This window comes from Phragmites australis, chromosome 24, assembly GCF_958298935.1.
Source record: "Phragmites australis chromosome 24, lpPhrAust1.1, whole genome shotgun sequence".
Classification (NCBI taxonomy): Eukaryota; Viridiplantae; Streptophyta; class Magnoliopsida; order Poales; family Poaceae; genus Phragmites; species Phragmites australis.
The window spans coordinates 8,481,703-8,503,569 of record NC_084944.1 but is presented as its reverse complement, the minus strand read 5'-3'; the positions used below and the strand labels follow the sequence as shown (position 1 = coordinate 8,503,569).

The 21,867-nt window shown below is 40.8% G+C and overlaps 1 protein-coding gene across 1 annotated transcript; it reads right to left on the bottom strand.

The window, feature by feature from the left end:
• Window positions 1-2,425: 2,425 nt before the first annotated feature.
• LOC133908080 (uncharacterized) lies at window positions 2,426-3,901 on the bottom strand. Its single transcript, XM_062350207.1, has 2 exons — window positions 3,403-3,901; window positions 2,426-3,294 (listed from the first exon to the last, which is right to left on the bottom strand). Exons 1-2 carry the CDS (start codon window positions 3,718-3,720, stop codon window positions 2,737-2,739), a joined length of 876 nt encoding a protein of 291 aa, XP_062206191.1. The 5' UTR covers window positions 3,721-3,901; the 3' UTR covers window positions 2,426-2,736.
• Between the last annotated feature and the right edge of the window lie 17,966 nt (window positions 3,902-21,867).

The following is a 21,867-nucleotide window of genomic DNA, read 5'->3' as shown; positions in this document are numbered from 1 at the left end:
ATTGTGATATCTATTAGGACTTATTGGCTTTTCATTTGGTGTTATTTGATTCATCTCTAGTATAGTCATTATTGATCGTAGTCACAATTACAGAGCAACCAGAGTTCTGTGAGTGTTGCGCGGAAAGTGTCAAGAGTGAGGAGGATAACGACTACAACCAAGAATTCAAAGAGAACTTCAGAGAATGCAAGTCATATTTCCTTGATCATATTGAACCTGTGTTTTCAAATAAACAACATGATCAACTTAAAACTGGACTTATATTGCATGTGCTATGTAGTGCGCTTTTACAAATTGCTTGCAGTAGTTAATCCTATTAAACACTTGCCAAGCCATAAATGTTATCATCCAAAACACATATCATCTAAAGATTATCTGTTATTATCTATATTAATGACAGATGACGTCGTGATATCTCGGAAACGTATTCAATCCTAAGCATGCTAGATATCAATGATAACTCATATACCATGAATCCTTGATAGTTATGAATTCTATGATGGTTGCGAAATCCTTGATATCATGTAGGATATTGTGGGAGATGTGTAAAAATGAGTGAAAACTACTTTGGTAGGGGCAGGTAAGGTAGTACTCTGGACGAGGATACTCTTAGAGGCTTGAGTTACCTTTGTGGTATTCATTACTAGAAGATACCTACCCTGGTCGTTTAAGGACCGAGTCATTTCGCAGCTATGCCTTAGCAACCCCCGTGCAACCATGCGTCCTGAATGGGCAGGACTTAACTTCTCCTTCACCGGACGGAGTTGGGCATCATACTAGGAGGTTGAGAGCAGCGAGCAATTAAGTAACCAAATGTTCCTCTGTTTGGAGGTTGCTAGTACCGACCTAGGTTTAAAAAGTGGACTGGCCTTCAGTACATGAACTCTGGCGCTTGGATGTAAATCTCGTAGAAAAACCTAGCGGGAAAGGTGATTGGAGTGTCTCGGTATGATTCGTTCCTCTGCTTGCAACAGTTGGAGGCTGAGCATATCGCGTGGGTAAAGCTGTACAATCTTTGCAGAGTGTAAATCTATTCGAATAGCTGTGTCCACGGTCATAGACATGCGAAGGAAGAACTTTTTGACTAGACTCTGGTACGTGTGTCTTGATAAGTGAGTGTCATGGACTGGCGGTTGCAGGTTAAATCCGCTAGGATCTATGTGGTACTAGAGGTACACAAGATGTGATGAAAGATATTACGGAGTGAGGTGTAGCCTCTCCCAGGACCGAGAAAACCTTAGATATAGTTTGTTACCTTGTTTTAATCTTTTTAAACTGTTTTAAAGTCAATCATAGATGATACAATTGGATACCTCCATAAACTGCTTTACGCTTAAAACTAAACCGTAAAGCCTTATTCTTGAATCACCCATTTATGCATCTATCAAACAACTTGAAGTACTATAGGGCTTGCTGAGTACCTTTCGTACTCATTATTGCTGTCATTCAGATGAGAAAGCCGATGATGACTTCGCTGGAGGTAAAGATAAGGATGAAGAATAGTCTTAGAAGTCACGCACGCACCCTAAGCTGCTTGTGGCTTGGGCTTTTGCTTTTCGCTGTGTTTTATTGGCCTCTCGACCAGATTTGTAATATACAGTATGATTTATAAACCTTTTGCACTCTATAACCTTAATAATTATTTTTGAAGTTTAACTGTAATACTATAACTGTTATACTGTATGTATTAGCTATTTAATTTATTAACCGATACTGAAAGCACATAAAAACCCGAATTTAGGTTTTACACATTCTTTACTGTACAGACTAAATTAGTAAGAAACTGCAAATTTTAAGTGATTTTTGACGAATTTGTGAACCCTAATCACTACTCCGACCCAACCTACCTACCTGTGCAGACGATCTTTTGATCTAGATTTGGATTGGATTAAGCCCTCCAATCGAAAACGAACAAATTTTCGAAGAAATGTAGAACCCCATCCATAGCCATAGATGGAAGGAATCGGCTTGGAAAAATATTTGCCACTTGCGGCTGCTTCCCTTGCAACAACCGGCACCTGGGCTGGGTGCCTTCCACAGTACAACCACCGTAGATTTTTCTTCTCTCTTATCAAGAGAGGTTGGCGAATATTATTTTCTTGAGAGCATATGCGAGATGACAGGTCAACCACCTCACCCAGATTTCACAAGAATTCATCTTTTTATATATATAAAATGGCTAGTGGGAGGAATTTAAGTTTTGCAATGCCCGAAGCTAAGTCTGGAGTATCTAACAAAAAATATCGTATGTAAGCTCCCAAAATGTAGCCTTTCACAGATAAAAATAGCAATCGTTCTGAAGTGAAACACATTTTTCTAAAAAAATCAGTTCGTATGAAATTTAAAATTTCAAACGATTAAGAGTTTGACATATACGGTGCCTCGAATTTGCTGGCCAATGACAATTTAGATACAAGAACAAGAATTGAAGGGTAGAAGCATTAGACTGCCGTGATCTATCATGGCAAATTCGATGATGAGTGAAACATCAGAATAAACAAAAAAGAATCAAAATTGGATGTTAATCCGATATTTTGTTTGTTTTTACTTCTTCTCCTAAAACTAACACTACACTTCATAATTTTCCCCTCCGTTTCGCGTGATACTAACAATACAGTGATGCATACCTCACTTCGCAGTCCAAAATACCACCCCAAAAAGATGGTAAAATCGAAGAGAATTAACTTTGCAGGTAGACTCTCCTCAAAGACAAAAATTTCCAAAAATGGCCACTTGTCACGCCTCGGCGGTTCCCTCCCCATCGACATCGTCGGCGGCGGCCTCGACGGGTGGCGGGGCCTCGCGGTCGTAGGGGGACAGCCACTTGGCGCGCATGTATTCGGGCTTGCGCCAGGGAGGAAGGTGGAGGCCGCGCTTCTTGAGGCTGGCGCGCGCGGCGTCGGCAGCGGCGGCCACGAGGAAGCGGAGCCGGTCGTCCTTGCCGACGAACACCGCCGGCAGCCGCTGCAGCAGGGCGCAGTACGCCTTGGTGGGCCGCGCTACCTCGAACGCGGACCGGAAGTCGACGTCCACCAGGACGCGCTGCAGCGCGCCGCGGTCTGAGGCGGCCGGGAGGAGCACGTCGAGGTACGCGTGCTCGCCGGCCGGGTGGGAGGGGGACTTGTCCCAGCGGGAGACGCAGACGGCGGCGTCGTACCCCGCGGCGCGGAGCGAGGCGGCGACGAGGCGGAGGAGGTCGCGACGGCGAGCCCCCGCGGCCCGGTGGCGCTCCAGGTGCGCGCAGACGTCGGCGAGGAGGTTGCGCTCCCGGAGCGTCGCGCAGTGGACGAGGCCCTGCACACGGCGAGCGGTGCGAGCCGGGGAAAGGTCAGTTCTTGCGCCCTTGATCGAGCGTAGTCACCGCCGACTCAGAGTGATGAAGTCAAAGAAGCAAGGTACTACCTTGATCGTTTCGGCGACGTCGGAGGACGCCGCTGCCTCCTCGTCCTCCTCATCATCGGAGTTATCGCCGCCGTGGAAGCAGTTACAGTACCGCCCGCCGTGCCCCGCCTTGTCGGCGCCCGTGCCGCCGCCGTCCTCCAAGAAGCTGCGCACCATGCCGTCCAGGCACACGGAGCTCGGCTCAGCCTCATCCTTCTCTCCCCCCGCCGCCGACGGAAGCCGCTCCGCCGGCGAGATCCGCAGGAGCTGGCGATCGAACAGCCGCTTTAGCATCGACCTCGACGGCGCTGGGGACGCATCGGTCGGTGGGGCCCTCATGTCGACTGAAAGAACTGAACGGCGCCAGTCGTATCACCGGGGACGCGATCTTGGGCTTCGGAGGTCGCCGGAGACATGGCCGTGGGCGGCGACCCTTCGATGATTCGATCAGAGCGGTTAGGGTTTTTTGATCTTTTTTGGGTCGATTTTTTCGGTGAGAATTTCCAGGGAGGAAGAGAGGAGAGGGGACCGGTTTTAAAGCGGTGGAGCATACTGACGTGGAGGGTACAATGGCGTGGCGTCCGACATGGACGTTCTTATCCGCATGCTGTCCGACATGGCACCTGATTGGCGGGACCCACTTGGAAGTTACTTTATTTATACCCTGCTTGTGTGGAAAAATGGTTATCTAAGTTTAGCTATAACTTGGCGTAACATTTCAAAATCACTCATTTTCGGTTGTTCTTTTAGATATCTACTGGCTCATTCGTAGAGAAATCATGTTTTGGGCAGCGACAGTAACAAGCTAGAGCAAAATAAAAAAGGTGCAAGATCTTATCTACGCATGACTCTATGCTCAATGTCAGCTTGTGTGGCCTATGGGTGTGGTAGTTTGGACAGTGGGGACACCGCACCTCCTCCGTTCCATATAACTTTGCCAATGGGCATCGATACGGTTTTTATGTGTGCTATTTTACTCGCTAACTTTTATATTAAAAAAATAGAAAAATGGTACAATTATTATCTTCAGAAAACATTTCATGATCGATCCAGACCAGCCTAAGTAATTATTTAAAAAACTAGAGATAATGAATAATTAAATTGATACCTCATGGTAAAGATCCAATATTCACACCTTCCATCACTGACACCTAAATCATTAATCCATCACGCTAGTTCAACTAAAATTTTACTTTTCAATAATCTTTAATATAGACACTTAAGTAAAATACTATTTTAAAAACCTAAAATAATATATATTTAAAAATTAAATTAAAATTTTAAAATAACATCTATTTAAAAATGAGCAGTAAGAAACGAAAGTTATTCTAAAACTAGTGGCAAAAGTAGGGATTCCACGGCACGTTTCCACGAAACATCGTACTGCTAATGTTTGGCAGTACCGAGAAACCCAATTTGAAAGAGTGTCAAATATATTTTGAGTTCGTACTGCGATCCTCATCGTGTACTGTGCGGCCAAGAGGCAGAATGCCGATGGAAACGAGTAGGGATCGAAACGGATCGAATACATATGGAATCGAATTCGGATAGTATGATTTATCATATTTTAATTTGAATGTGAATATGAATTTGGATATCCTCGAATACGAATACGAATCGGATAGTTCAAATACGAATCCGCATTCGGATATCTACTCGATCTTCGAAATTCAGGTCAGAATTTAAATTTTTGAAAAAATTTGACTGAAATTTGATAAAATTTCGGCTGAAATTTGTTCTAATTTGATTAGGCCGGAATTTTAGAAATTTTGTTCAAAATTCATGTTGGAAATTTAAATTTTTGATCAAATTTAACTAAAATTTGATGAAATTTGACTGAAATTTGTTCCAATTTGATTGAGTTGGAATTTCGTTTATATCTGAAATTTCTAAAACTTTAGCAAAATTTGATTCCCTGGTTGGCGGATACGGATACGAATCAGATATATCTCGAATTCGGATATCCACATTTGAATCCAAATCTTGAAAACGAATTCGAATATATCCATTTTAGTATCCAATTCAAAAACGAATACAAATACAGATATCATATTCGTATTTAACAGATACAGAATCGAATAATTCGAATTTACAGCCATCTATTTTCACCCCTCGAAACGAGGAGCAGATTCGCGGGTAAAATGCATTCACTGCCAGCCGGTGATGCAGTACTCAAAAACGATTTGACGTGGCTCGAAGAAATCTAGCCATTACTGCCCCGGATACAGAAGTTCGTACGAGGAGAGGGCTGAAGTCTAGATCTGACCGAAATGGACACAAGCTTCGTTTCAGATGCAAATCGGAGTACTACCTTTGTACTATCAAATTTCTCGTTGGTACTGGGAACATGGAGCATTGTGTAGTATCCGTGTTCTGACACGGTAAAAATTTAGATAATATATATATATATTAAAATAGATAATAGGTTATCGTATTTATAATTTAGTATCCGTATTCGGTGTATTATTTATTGAAAATAGATATTTAGTACACCGGATGTCGAAAAATCCGTATTTGACACATCGTATGCCGAATACGGTACTGTAGCCCATATTCGACATACCGTGTGCCGAATATCAACCGTATTTCGGTACACGACGTGTCAAATATAGCCTACAGTACCGTATTCGGTACACGGTATGCCGAATATAGACTTTGTCTGCCGTGCGTTCTCAGATAGCGTACAAAGCCCATATTCGTTACATGGTGTACTAAATATGATTGATATTCGGCACACGGTGTGTCGAATATGACCGGGTCTACAGTTTTTCGACGTACGGTGTACCGAAATTTTATTTTTGGTAATGATGTACCGAATACAAATACTAAAATTATAAATACGATAATATATTATTTATTTCGACAAATATACTCATATATGTTGTCTAATTTTAGATTTTTGCCGGATCAAATTGGAGGCAAACGATCCATTTCAAATGCAATTAGGAACAAACGAGCTTGGTGATCTGCACTTCATCCGTCAAGAGAGTCTAGAAATACGTTTGAGCAAACCTGTGTTATTTGCGTGTGCATGTCATGCCATCTTAGATCCTGTTTGTTTCAGCTCAGGATTATAATAAGCGGTTTATATATGGTGTATTATAATAAGTTGGATTATGATAAACTGAAGGAAAATAAGCTATGAGCTATTTGGTAACCTAGATTATTGAAGTCTGGATTATTGATAAGTCTGCAATGCTCTTAATAGGAGGCAAGAGATTCAAATGTAGGATGGAGGGAGTGATATTGGCGAATAATTTTTCCTAAATTTGATAGATAGTATAGTAAAAGATCAAAATAAATTGAAATAAGCTTTTCACAACTTATGAGATTATTATAATTTAAACTTTAACTTATAATAATCTAGACAAATAAGCTAGTTGTTCGTTTTAACTTAAAACAAATAAGCTACTTTATTATAATCTAAACTGAAATAAATAGGATCTTGTACATATTCATGTTGCAAGCCCCTGGTTATAATCGATAGACCTTTACAGTACTCTTACTGTAACACAGAGACGTGAAACGCCCCTATCAGCCACATAAATGTAGCAGTATTACCATTGCTATTGTTAAGAAAATTGGACACGAGACCCGTAATATTTTTCATGGAAAATACTTCTATACGGCCAACAGCTATTGGGTCCCACTGAAGCCACGAAACATGCAAAGATGCCGAGAGATAGAGAGAGAGAGCGCTCCTCCTCAAGCCAGCTGCTGTGTTATTCTTGGGCTGCTCACGGTACGACTCTTTTTGTGGTTTAAAGTACGGTACGGTACGGTACGGTGTAAAATATTATCGGCTACGAATCAGTATGGTACGAACAAAGGGTTATATGGTGCCTAAGACTTTAACACGGTGAGCATGCTGGCGTGGTACGATAACTAAAGTCGTGCATGTGCTTGTGCTGAAACGATACGAAAAAGGTATGATATAATTTATATAATTATTTTTTATTTATCTTCTAATCTATGTGATACAAAATGTGAGACATTAGAGTCTTGTTTGTTTAGTGAGAAATGATAAGAGATAAATATATAAATATGAGAGTCATAAGTATAAGATGTTAAAAGATAAAGAAGATATGAATCATGAGAGATGTGTGAATATAAAAGATATAAGTATAAGATAATAAAAAATAAATATATAAATATTATTAGATGATATAGAGTAAAACCGTGTTTAAATCGACACAACACGATGTACCAAAGGTCATGCTTAAATCTTTTTAAGTTAACTCGTAACGGCATAGCACGGCCCTACGAGCCTGCTTGTTTAGCACAGGCCATCTCAGAGCCAGGGTAGGCAAGGCACCTGTTTGATGAATGCCCGTTGATAAGTTATGAAGTCAACAGTGATCTCTTATTTATTATATTATTTTAATATAACTATAAGAGTTATTAAATTTTTTTATTGGAAAATATTAAGTTGTGCAGAGCTTGTTGCAAACAATTAGTATTTGATGGATTGCTTGATGCCACACCTCCATCAAAATTTATGTGTCAAGGCTTCACCATAGATCATTGGCCTCATCCTTGGGCTTGGTGTCCTCTTGTCTGATATTGGCAATTTTTTGCTCTCGGCAAAATTTCAGAGAACAATTTGCTCTCTACCTGTGCTACCTGTTGATGATTCGTTGGAAGTGAAGTGATATTCATATTCTTTATACGAGTAAAATTATTGTAAGTGTATCAACGCAACACAGACCTCATCCGATACGCCGGGGTTTCGTGGAATTCTAAGGAAAACAGGATACTGCTTTCGAGATCTTTTCAAGATTTTTATGTACTATCTTCGTTTTTAAATAGATATCGTCCTAAAATATATATAGTTAAATTTTAAAAACTTTAATCATTAATATACACAAAAATATTAAAATTTAGCATATAAAAATGATAGTAATAAATTTATCATAAAAATACTTTAATATTATCTTTTTTTTTCAATTTATAGCTATAAAAATAATAGTTAAACATATTTGTTGGGACTGTTTTAATATTGTAAATGATAAGTAAAAAGAACGAAGATAATAGTACAACGAGAGTCAATGCAGTGCTGATCAGGAGCAGCACAGCGCAAAAACTTTATGGGCATGGTCCAGGGGCCAGGCAGTTCAAGTGACCATCGAGTACGACATATCCACATCTCTCCTTCATATTTTGCTTTAGTTTTTCTCTATGACCAATCATTGGAAACCAAAATTACGAGTCATAAAGAGGTAGATCAGGAGGTATGATCATGGGTTAATGTATCGGTTTTTGATATTAGTTCTATTGTAGAGGGAGATTATTACGTAAAATTCATCGTAAAAAATAAGGAAGATGGGTTCACTTGGGCATTATACGTTGTTTATGGACCGGCCCAAGCTGATTATAAGGATATTTTTCTCTCAGAGTTGGCTCAGGTGTGTAGATTGGAAACGAACCCAATGATCATAGGGGGAGATTTCAATATCATGAGACGACCAGAGGATAAGAACAATGACAATTTCGAACCTAGATGGCCTCAATTATTCAATGCAATCATCGATGCATTGGATCTTCGAGAAATCGAAATGACTGGGAGGCAATATACATGGGCAAATGATCTAGTACCACCAACTTTTGAAAAGCTGGATCGTATCTTAATGAGTACGGAGTGGGAGTTGAAATATCCCAAGGTTATGGTTGTGGCGCTTGATAGATATCGGTCTGACCATACTCCTTTATTGCTCAATGCGGGGGGTGTCTGTCACCACGGTAAGCAACCACCCTTTAAATTTGAGTTAGGTTGGTTGATCCGTGATGGTTTTCATGAAATGGTAACCAATATTTGGCAAACTCAACAGCGATATAATAATTCTATCAAAAATTGGCAAAACAAAATCAGAGTGCTGTGACAATATTTGAGGGGTTGGGCTAACCACACTTCAGGCATTTTAAAAAAAGGAAAAGAAACAGTTAATAATGAAAATTGATGAGCTTGATAAGAAGGCGGAGCATAATCCTTTAACGTCTAATGAGATAGCTTCCAAACATGATCTTAATGAAAAGCTGGCTCACATTCTTAGAGAGAAAGAGCTCAAATGGTATCAATGAGCTAAGGTCCAAGATCTGCTAGGGGGAGATGATAATACTAAATATTTCCATATGGTGGCGAATAGGAAACATAGGAAGAAGAAGATCTATAAACTAGAACAAGAGGAGGGTACTATAATTGGAGATGCCAACATCAAGAAATATATCACTAAGTATTATAAGGAGTTGTTTGGCAAACCAGAAAATAATAACTTTGCAATGGACGAATCGATAAGGAATGATATTTCTCAAGTGAGCGAAAGCGAAAATGAGATCCTCACGGCTTCTTTCAAGGAGGAAGAAATAAGAAGGGCAATATTCCAAATAGAGCATAATAAAGCTCCTGGCCCAGATGGCTTCCCAGCAGAATTTTACCAAGTCTTTTGGGAAGTCATTAAATTTGATCTTTTGGATATGTTTAGAGACTTCCATGCTGGAGATTTCCCTCTCTTCTCCTTGAATTTTGGCGTGATTACGCTACTTCCAAAAAAAGGTAATGCTTTGAAAATACAAGAATACCATCCAATATGTCTCCTTAATGTCAGCTTTAAAATATTTACTAAAGTTGTCACTAATCGAATTAATATGGTGGCCGAAAAAATAATCAGCCCATCACAAACAGCCTTCATGTCTGGCCGCAATATTATGGAAGGAGTCATAATACTTCATGAGACCATCCATGAATTGCATAGGAAAAAGCAAAATGGGGTGATTTTTAAGATCGATTTTGAAAAGGCTTATGATAAAGTCAAATGGTCTTTCCTCCAGCAAACTTTGAGAATGAAAGGTTTTTCAGGGAAGTGGTGTGACTGGATCCAAAATATTGTGTCTGGGGGTCATGTTGGAATTAAGGTCAATGATGAAGTTGCATCTTATTTTCAAACTCACAAAGGACTCAGACAAGATGATCCCCTATCGCCTATTCTCTTTAATATTGTAGCTGATATGCTTGTTACTCTGATAACAAGAGCAAAAGAGGATAGGCAGATTGATGGAGTTGTTCCACACCTTGTGAATGATGGTTTATCAATTCTTCAATATGCAGATGATACTATCATCTTCATGGATCATGATCTTGAAAAGGCTAAAAATATGAAGCTCATACTTTGTGTTTTTGAACAACTCTCCGGTCTGAAGATAAACTTTCATAAAAGTGAACTATTCTGCTATGGTGATGCTAAAGACTGTGAGGCCCAATACGCACAATTATTCGGTTGTGATATTGGACAAGTACCTTTTCGATACCTGGGTATTCCAATGACGCATAAGAAATTAAGGAATTCGGATTGGAGAGAGGTCGAAGAAAGGTTCGAAAAGAGATTAAGTAGTTGGAAGGGGAAATTAATGTCTATCGGGGGTAGACTTGTGCTCATCAACTCAGTCTTAAGTTGCCTCCCGCTTTTTATGATGTCATTCTTTGAGATCCCTCGAGATGTCCTTATAAAGTTGGATTATCTTAGATCCAGATTCTTTTGGCAAGCGGATAATAACAAGAAAAAATATAGACTTGCTAGATGGAACATTCTTTGCCAGCCAAAAGACCAGGGAGGTCTTGGCATTGTTGACCTCTCGATTAAGAATGTGTGCCTCCTTAGCAAGTGGCTTTATCGACTACTTAATGAGGAGGGGGTTTGGCAAAGAATACTTAGAAACAAGTATCTTAGTGGTAAAACCTTAACCTAGGTAGAAAGGAAACCAAGTGATTCTCATTTCTGGTCAGGGCTTATGAAGGTAAAAAATGCTTTCCTCAAATTGGGTTTTTTCCAGGTTAAAAATGGATGCCAGACCAGGTTCTGGAATGACAAGTGGCTAGATGATAGTCCTCTCTGTGTGCAATATCCGACACTTTATAATGTGGTTCGAAGAAGTCAAGCTACTGTGACTGACGTTATGCAATCATCATCTTGAACCTCTTTTTTCGTAGACCCATTATAGGGGATAAATTAGTTGCTTGGCAACATATGGTGTCAAAAATTGCTCCCGTTCGATTATGTCATGGACAAGATACTTTTAGGTGGAACTTAACTGCACATGGAATATTCTCAGTTCAGTCTATGTACATGCAAATGAAATCTCAACCGACAATTAGTAGTGCCAAGCGTCTGTGGAAACTCAAGATTCCGCTAAAGATTAAGATTTTCTTGTGGTACTTAGGTAAAGGTGTCCTGTTGACCAAGGATAATCTGGTTAAAAGGAACTGGAATGGTAACCAAAAGTGCGGCTTCTGCAATAAAAATGAAACCATTTACCACCTTTTCTTTCAATGTCCCTTTGCTAGGTCCTGTTGGCAAATAATCTCTATTGCCTTAGGCATTAAAAAACCTAGTAGTACGGGTCACATTTTAAATGGTTGGTTAAGCGAAATGGGAGAAAAAACTAGGAATAAGATGCTAGTTGGGGTGGCAGCCATCTTTTGGTCAATATCGCTATGCCGAAATGATATAATTTTTAATCATAAACCTGATATAACTTTTATGCAGGCAATTTTCAGGGGAACCTACTGGCTGCGATTCTGGAGGTTGCTACAGAGGGAGGGTTAAAGGGAAGACTTTTTGAGGGCGTCCCAAGCTTTAGAGGTGGTGGCGATGGATATGTTTGCCAAAGTATGGGTGGCGACTTAATTACAGATTATACGGTTAATTATGATAACGAGTCTTTGTAATAATGAACAATGAACAATATTTTACTAGTGTTATAGGTGGTCTTTTTTCCTTTGGGTCCTTAATCATTATGGTCGTGGCTTTGTAATAAACTTTTTGAGGCTGTATGCATCGGAGGATGCAAAAGGCCGAAACTAATTCCTTTATCTAAAAAAAAATCACCGAAACAAGAAAAAAAAGCCCAAGGCCGAGGGAGACCCCGCCACTAGATAGACAACAGTACTAGCACCAAGCTCACCCATAAGTAAACTACCTGACAAACATTCGAGTCCAATAAGCTGACAAACATTCGAGTCCAACAAGAAGTCCATATTACAGCTCCACAATATCCGAAGTCAAGACCTAACTCTGTTTGAACACTGAAATCCACTGAATGATGTGAGAAAAGGAAGCCTCCAGAGATTTCCTATCCTCCATATTGAGCAGGATCTTCCATTTCTGCAAATAGAAAATTCCAGAAAAAAGCACATCAATGAGTAACGAAGAAAATTTCTTTTCAATCGCCATCATATTACAAGCCCTCGAAATCGCTCAGGCTAAACCTGAAAAAAAAAACACCTAATTTTATCGATCCATTACAAAACAAACCGAGTAACAAAGACAAAGACCCTTCCAAAGAAATGGAGTAACCAATCATTGTTGGCATACCTCGATTCAACATGTTTAGCCCTATCAACAAAGCTGCATCGATCAGATAAATTCGATATTTCCCTAACCTTTGTGGTTTGACAAAGAGGAGAGTGGTGACAGGTCACAGCAATGTGATGTGACTGGGCAAATAAACAGGCTATGAGTCTAGGGAGAAAGCAATATTGCTATGGAAATGAAAAGGATTACGACTCGTTCTGTGCTATCCGGGTCACTGATCGATAACAACATGCAGAAACAGAGAGAGAGAGACATGCGTTCCAGTCGTTCTGAGCCACACCGCGCAGGTTCAGTGTCGCAGCAGAACGCGGAGAGGCACGCGAACAGACACCTTCCCGTGGCCTTCTCTGCCCTGTTTTCGCATGCAGGGTCTCTGATCAGATGATCTCTCTCTCTCTCTCTCTCTCTCTTCGCTGCGGATCTTGAAGCCAGAATCAGAAGCTTGAATCGAGCGCGGTCATCCATGGAGCGCCGATCGAGCTTGACGACAGGTTGGTGTCACGCCCACCTCATGAGGCATGTCAAACCGTGGCACTGTGGCAGGAAGGAGCATTGTCAGAGCAGGAGATTCCAGAGACGGGCAAGAATCACCGATCAGGCTTGTTTCTGTTGGCAACGACTGCCAAAACGAACGCATGGTGATGGTTCTTTCCTCCCTGATACATAAACTTTTGTGTCTTTGAAACAAAATACGTGATCGATCATTACTGATGTTGAGTGCCTAGAAAAGTCGGAGCAGACGACGCACTCCTGACAACTACTTTCTTTCCAACTTGTAGTAGTACCTAACTTTGCCAACATCTTTCTTTCTCACTTTCATTCCCTTGGTCTGCTTCGATCATTGTACTACTACCACAAGTACGTTCTCCCCCCTTTAGCTACCACCATAATTGTACTACCACAAGAACAATTTGCTTCCGATCGAATAAAAGAACAACAATTTGCTGGAAGAAGATAAAAAACGATTCTTGCAGATCACCATGACTAGTGTGCATTATGTGGTCTTGATTCTTCGACTTCCTTTTAATTTAAGAGGAAAGAAGAGATAGAAATGGAGCTCGTAGACAATTATTTTTGCTAGTGTGCATTAAGTGGCAAATACAAAGTAGGACTCTTGAATTCCAGGTGAGAGGTCACACAAAATCTCCCCTTCAACGGAAGGGCAAATTGGGCCGAGTGCAAAGTATTCATCAGCCTCAGCATCCATTTAGTGTCATTCAAAGTCGACGAATCTGCAGCAAAGGAAGATCGTACAATTTGTTAATTGTGGAAAGAAACGAGCCCTTCCGGAGGCATCGTTACTTTCTCATCTGAAGTTGCAGGTAGAGAAGCTAGGAGAAGATCACCTAGCGTTCTTTTCTAGTTCTCACATATGTGCACAACGATTTGGAGCCTTGACCTCAATGCTACATTTCTGGTACCTCCGAAGCCTACTATGCCATAAAACCTGGTAGATAAATACACTTAGACATGCTCAAAAGGCTACTGTTTATATTTCTTATCTGTGAAATTGAATGGAACCAAGAAATGAAATCAGAGCAGGAGCAACGAAATTGCGGATATTGGGAGGAGAGACATTGACCGGGACTTGGGAGGCCTTATATAGGACGCATAAAGAGGATATACAGAATGGATTGAGGATGCCATGAACTGATGAACATGTTGCACTTGAAGGAGTCCCAACCTGATCAGCTCAACAACCACATATGACGTTCTTTCAAACCATGTGTATCTCAAAGAGAGCTGGAATCTACTTGCTACTATACGTTTTTTTTTAACGAGAAGAACCTCAGCTTATATTGAAAGCCAAATAAGGGTAGCAAGGCAACATACACACATATACATCAGCAGTCGTTGGGGACTCCAGCTTACAAAACAAGTTCAATCGACAGAAAGGATAGTCGCAACCAAAGCAACATAAATAACCTGGAGTGCGCTAAACTATTACACCAAGAGGCCATATTCCTACAGCTCATACACATCAAAAGGCAAACTTTCAACGGGAATGAAGCCTCGCAACCACTCTCTGATCTGCATCACAATGACGTTTACTTGGACCTTATCATCGTCTCTTAGCAGGGAGCTCCACCTCTGCACGAATGAGATAGCGAGGAATAAGACTTCGTAAGGCTTGTTCGCAAACTTCGTCTCGATCATCATGTTGTTTCTGTAACGCCAAAGTGCCCTCTGCAAAAAAGAATAGTCCTAATTTTTGAGAATTTTTGCAGATGCCCTGTAGCCAACTCGCTCATAAGTCAGCCACCGAGCACGGGAAGCCATTCCAACCAAAAATCTCTCTCAAGGCACTCCAGATGCACTGAGCAATGGCACATCCGAAGAAAATATGATTTATATTCTCGGGTTAGCCGCACAGATTACATCTCTCACTCCCACCCCACCCCTTTTTCTTAAGGGAAGCGGCAGCAGGAAGCTTATTATGAATTGCCAAAGGAAGACTTTGATTCTGAGGGGGAGTAGGCAACTCCAAATGTCCTGAGCACCCTTGCTAGGAACACCCTCAAAGGTGAGAAACTTATATAAAAATTTGGTGGTAAACCCTTTTGATTTATCTAAAGCCCAGAGGACTTCATCCTGGTCCTCATTAAACTAAGTATTTTGCAATCTATCCATCAGCTTCTCCTACTGTGACATATCTCTTTCCACTAGGCTTCTTTTGAACTTAATATTCCAACTTCCACTACCCCAGTACTGGGAGACAGGGGCATTTTGATGAGCAGCCATGCAAAACAGATTAAGGTACTAGGTTTTCAAAGGTGTATCCCCAAGCCAAACCTCTTTCCAGAAGAAGACCTTTTTTTTTTCCATTGTTGACCTTGTAAATGGCTCCCCACTGAAACAAGCATTTGACCTTATGCAGCCCTTGCCAAAAGGGGGGAGTACCTTGGTGTTTAGAGATGAAGAAATTTTCCTCTGGCATGTATTTGGCTCTAAGGAGCTGGCACCAAGTTTCATCAGATCCAGAGCAGATTTTCCAAATCCATCTGACCAGCAAGCACTTGTTCATGATCCTAGTATTCAAAATACCCAGACCTCTATAGTCAATTGGCCTACATATGACCTCTCATTTAGCCATATGGTATTTGTTCGCATCCTCAACACCCCTCCAGAAAAATCTTGACCTAATTGTGTCCATCTTGTCATGGGCACCAGCAGGCAGATGATAAAACCCCATAGTATACATGGGGAGGCTGGAAAGGCAAGAGTTTGTCAGGGTTAACCTACCACCAGAGGTCAGATTTTTACCCCTCCAAGGATCCAGCCTGTTAACCATTTTGGAGATCAAACCAGAGAAAGCATCAACTCCCAGCCGATGGTCAGAAATGGGGATGCCTAAGTACTTAAGGGGGAGCTATCCCAGTTGGTAATTTAGCATGTTTGCCACTTTTTCTTGATCTCCTTGAAAGCATACACCCCACTCTTGTGAAAGTTGATCTTTAGTCCAGAAAGCCACTCAAAATAATATAAGATGATCTTTAGGTTGAGGATTAAATTGTCCAAACCATTTATCATTAGGATGGTGTCATCAACATATTGTATGTGTGATCCCTCTAGGCAACAGGTGATCAACAACACCTTGAATGAGACCTTGTTTTTAGCTTTAATCATTAGAGCATTAAGCATATCTACTGCAATGTTAAAGAGAGCAGGGCAGAGGGTCCCCTTGTCTCAAACCTTGATAAGTTCTGAAAAAAGGGCCCCTTTGGCCATTTATGTTTATGCAAACTCTACCTTCCTTGATAGATTACACAACCTAGTCAGTCCAGATTGAAGGGAAACATTTTCCATTCATAACTTCTTCTAGGAAGGCCCATTTGACCTTATCATATGCTTTCTCGAAGTAAATTTTAATTAGCACACCTCTCTGTTTAGTCATTTTCATCTTATAGATCATCTCATGAAGGATAACAACCCTTTCTAGAATATTTCTGCCTTTAGTAAAAACAGTTTGGCTAGGTCCAATAACCTCCTTGGCTACTAAGGTAAATCTATTGTTGAGAGTTTTAGTGAAGCCCTTGTAGTCAACATTTAAGAGGTAGATGAGTCTGTATTGCTTGATGGTGTTAAATTCCTTGACCTTAGGGATCATGGTGATGACCTCATAATCGAGCCTTTTTAAATCTAGCCTACCTACCTGAAGATCCTGGAACATCTCAAAGATGTCATCTTTAACCCACTGCCAAAAGATCTTGAAGAAAGTGGAGGTAAATCTATTCGGTCCAGGGGCAGAGTCCCCTTTCATATCCTTGAAAACCACCTCAATCTCTTTGACAGAGAAAGTTTGAACCAAAGCAGTCTTGCTATGTTCTAATATCTTGTTGTGGCTGTCCCAAAAGGAGGCTAAAAGGGTCGACCCCTGCCTGGAGCTTTGCCCAAATAACTGTTTATAAAAAGCATAGATATATTACAGAATCCGGTCCTGAGTGGTGATCTGCTCATAATTAGTGTCTAGGGAGAGGATTAGGTTCTTCCTCCTCCTGGACACCTGGTTGGTGTATACTCAATAAGCGATACTTCGTACTTATGCGATATGTATGTGTGCTTGGACACCTGGTTGGTGTATAGTACTGAACAAAATAAATGCTAAGAGCTATCTCACTTCCATGGTTGATGAACAGACTGAAGAGAGACCTTGGGACAGTAAATAGTTTTCTGTTCAGCAATAATACAGATGATTAGAGACCAGGTCTTCCTTTGCAGAAAGTGGATGGAAGAAAAGTGAGTTCTTTCAGCTATAGATCGATTACTGTGAGGCTACAATGCTTCATGATTGAGAAAGTGAGCTTCACTTTTGTTTCTCTATAAGCGTTTTTTTGAAAACTCAAACTTGGAAAGGCAACTATTGAAAAGACTGGTTTGATCTAAGCCACACCAAGTTATTACTTCTCTTGTTAGTGCAAAATTTAACTAATTTACACTATGAGAACATTTTAATCCAAAGAATTTGCTTAGATTCAATTCCCTAATCTCTTTCAAAGGAGTTCAAACAAAGCAAGAAAAGTGGCTGACAAAGTAGATGGAGGATAATGGAATATACAGTTCAGAAGGACATTGTCTGAGGAACACATGGTAATATGGCAGCAGCTTCTAGATCTCCTGGATACAGTGGACATAAGTGAGGAGGTAGATCATCCAGTCTGGGCATTGGAGAGACATGGTATGTTCACAACAAGATCTCTATACAGGAAAACGAGCTTTGGAGGAGTGGTGAATAAAAATAATGGTGGAGACCTGGAATACTAAACTACCCTTGAAAATTAAAGTTTTTGTTTGGCAAATGTATCACGGTAAGTTACAAACGGCAGTGCAGCTAAAGAAAAGAAATTGGCCAGGGAGTGTCAACTGTGTGCTTTGTAACACGAAGGAAGACCTTAATCATAGAGAACCTTTACAATATACTATGATACTTAGATGATGGAGAGTATCATTGTTGTGATCCAATCGTCTATTTTAGTATGTATTATTGTAATTATCTTGATATCCTTAGGGGTAATTACGTCATTGACTGATCGGACTTCGGACCTTCGCCACCCATCATCGACCGACCGACGGAGGGTGGAAACCCTAATAAATGAAATGAACAGAATAAGTGAAAGCTTATCCGAAGAATAAACTAACATTTTGATCTTCCCTAATTAAACATATAATTTACAAGTTTATCATAGTTTTTTTTTCCAATCCTACCCTTATGATACCCATGATACTCTTTAATGATACCCATAATACTGATGGGCAATAGAGTATCATTGGGCTAATCTAAACCACCGGATGAAAAAAATAGACGGTATGCACTCATTTAGGTGTACTGTAAAAGTCCTCTAATCATATCATGTTTCAGTGTAAAATGGCGGTTTTTGTTTCGAATAGCCTAGCTGAAACCTTGGGGTGGAATAAATACCTCTCCTCCGGAAGACTTTTCTGTTAACTGGCTTCAATGTTTCAATAATACGAATAAATATTTGATTTTTGGTTTGGGCATTGTTTGCTGGTTTCTTTGTGGTGAGGAATAATGTTGGAATATGTGTTGAATATGTGTACATGGTAGGTTACAGATAGATTTGAGTTGTAATTGGGTGGGACTAGGATTAGAGTTGTAGTCGAACTCCTAATTCCGGGCCTTTAAATAGAAGGCACCACCGTTGTAACCAATGGCAGGATTGAAACAGCTGGGGAGGAGCGCCCGTAGTCATGCCCCGAGGATGTAGATAACTTGACCGAACCTCGTTAAAAACATCGTGTCTTGTGTGTTGATCTTATGCTTGGCTTGATGATCCTGGTGATGCTTCCGCTAAAATCCTAACAAGTGGTACTAGAGCCATGAAGAAAGATCAAGGGAAGGCACGAGGATATGTTACACACCGCGCAAGGCTTGCACGGGTCCGGGGAAGGACGACGCAAGCGGTGATCGACGATTCGGTCGGTGGATTCGGACACTTCGAGCACGGCGGCTTGAACCGTCCGATGGGCTGCATCAACGGGGATCCACCCAGACGTGGAGATCTGGTTGATGGCGGCTGGTGGCTGTTGTTCGATAGGGGTCGGTCAGACGTGACGGTTAGGTTCGATGGTGCTGCTGGAAGACGTCGCGAATAAGGCGGCGGCTTCGACTCACGGTCTGATTGACGGGTGGTTAATCCAGATCAGAACGGCTATTGTTTGCTTAAGGTGGAGCAACGACGAAGATGGCGAAAGCCATGGTGGACTTGGAGGTTGATGGAGGTTTTCTGCGTGGAGCTGGAGTTGCTGTGCATGCCCTGCGTTGCGGCTGAACGGCGACAGTTGGAGAGTCTCGATCTGAAATCGACGTGAGAGCTGCGGCTGGACCAGAAGCAAAAGGAGGTGGGAGCTGCAAATTTTACAGAATACGTTCCTAACGGTGAGGCATCCTCGTCGGACTGTTCAGGATGAGCAGCGGAGATAGACGGCTCAAGTCTAGGTACACGGAGGTTTACACATGGCGGACTCAAGTTGGCGTGCATATTCGTCAAGGTGGAGTTTGTTGGAATATGTGTCGAATATGTGTACATGGTAGGTTACAAATAGACTTGAGTTGTAATTAGGTGGGACTAGGATTAGAGTTGTAATCAAACTTCTAATTCCGGACCTTTAAATAGAAGGTACCACTGTTGTAACCAATGGCAAGACTGAAACAGTTGGGGAGGAGCGTCCGTAGTCATGCCCCGAGGATGTAGGCAACTTGGCCAAACCTCGTTAAAAATATCATGTCTTGTGTGTTGATCTTGTGCTTGACTTGATGATCCTAGTGATGCTTCGGCTAAAATCCTAACAAATAAGATGGCTATTGAGAGGAAGATGGTTTCAAAACCAACTGACGTCCATTATAAAATCGTATCATATATGCAGCAATGGAAGGTGCTGCTGGGCATGGAGGAGAGAAGCGCGGTGGAGCAGGTGATGAACCTTCTACGGGCTAAAGCAAAAACTCTACAGGAAGCTAGAGGACAACGAAGCTAAGGGATCTAAGCTGTCTTTTGTGTACAAAGACTCTAATGGTGGTTGCTGGAGAAAGTGACTTTTGTGTTTTAGAGTTGGGTTGTAAGATAATCTGATTAGAATCGTGTTGATCCGCTGGATGGTCGCTTGGAGTAATCGTATGCTTTTGCTCGATGGAGCATTACAACTGTGATAGGCTAGCTGAAGTACTACTTTCCTTTCTATCTCTCCGTCCTGTAAAACATGGCTTTCAATATAAACTGGGTTAGCCCCTATTGTCTAAAAAATAGAAGAATTTGCTTGGTTTGGTGTACGCTCAATTTGCCGAGGAACAGAGTATTTACATACCCAGAACATGTACACTTCCGGTAGTTTGCCCATTGGATATAAGCACGCGAGATAATACTAAAACGTCTAGATCACGGAAGTGGCACAATGCACCCGATTCCGCTATCTGATAGGTTTATCTTTTCTGTTTTACAGTTGCGCATGGAATGACAGCTTTAGTACCCATAAACCAAGTACATCGTAGCTTCCCCATACCTCCCAAGCTTAATACTGTTCTCATATACCACCGATGTGAAATCTGGAGACATATCCTAGCTAAATACATGCTCTAGGGACTATGCATATGCTTGATGTATACAAAACTAAATAATAAATAAACCGGCTAATAAAAATGTGAAGAGAGGAGCAGAAACATAACGGCTTTATATAGACCAAAAGGGAGTGAGTGCACAAATGACCTGATGGTTATTGGTATCTATGAACATGACTACAATATTATAAATGTCTGTTTGGTCCTCCGGATAGTAAAGAAGAGTGCACAAATGAGTTGTTTGGTCCTCCAAAGAACATGGTTCCCAAATAATTAAAGGGAGGAATCTCTCAAGCTATTTTACTCAATATTATAAAGGTCTGTTGGGTCCTCGGGAGAGTAGTACTTTTTTTATGATAGAGACTCATCAGGAGGACATTACACAAGTGACCAATATTGAGAATGATATAGATGTTTATTGAGAAAGAAGTGAATGAGATAATATTTTAAATGGAACATAATAAAGCCCTAGGTCCATATTGTTTTTCAGCTGAATTCTATTAGGTTTTCTAGAAAGTCATTAAAGAGAATTTGATGGCTCTTTTTTTATGAGTTCCACAAAGGTACATTGCCTCTTTATTGTCTAAACTTTGAAGTAATTACCTTGCTGCAAAAAAATAAAAATAAATCAGATGCCTCACAAATTCAACAATTTAGACCTTTTGCTTGCTTAATGTGAGTTCTAAAATATCCATGAAAGTGGAGTTAAATGGCTTGTTGGTGTTGCACATAATGTCATTGGATCGAATCAAATTGCATTTATGCCGGGTGGATATATTATGGAAGGAGTGATCATCCTACATGAGGCTACTCATGAGTTTCATGGAAAAAACTGTCGACGATTGGTGAATCGCTGATATTATGAACTTGTAGAAAATATAGGAGATACTTCGAGTAGATGAATCAAAGGAACACACAAAGGAATTTTTATACAGGTTTAGACCTCCCTTAGAATAATAGCCATACATCATGTTTGTCTTGTATTGATATTTGAGACTGTTACAAGGGGGGAGAGGGTGCGTGGCTAGCTTAGATAGATTTAACCTAGTC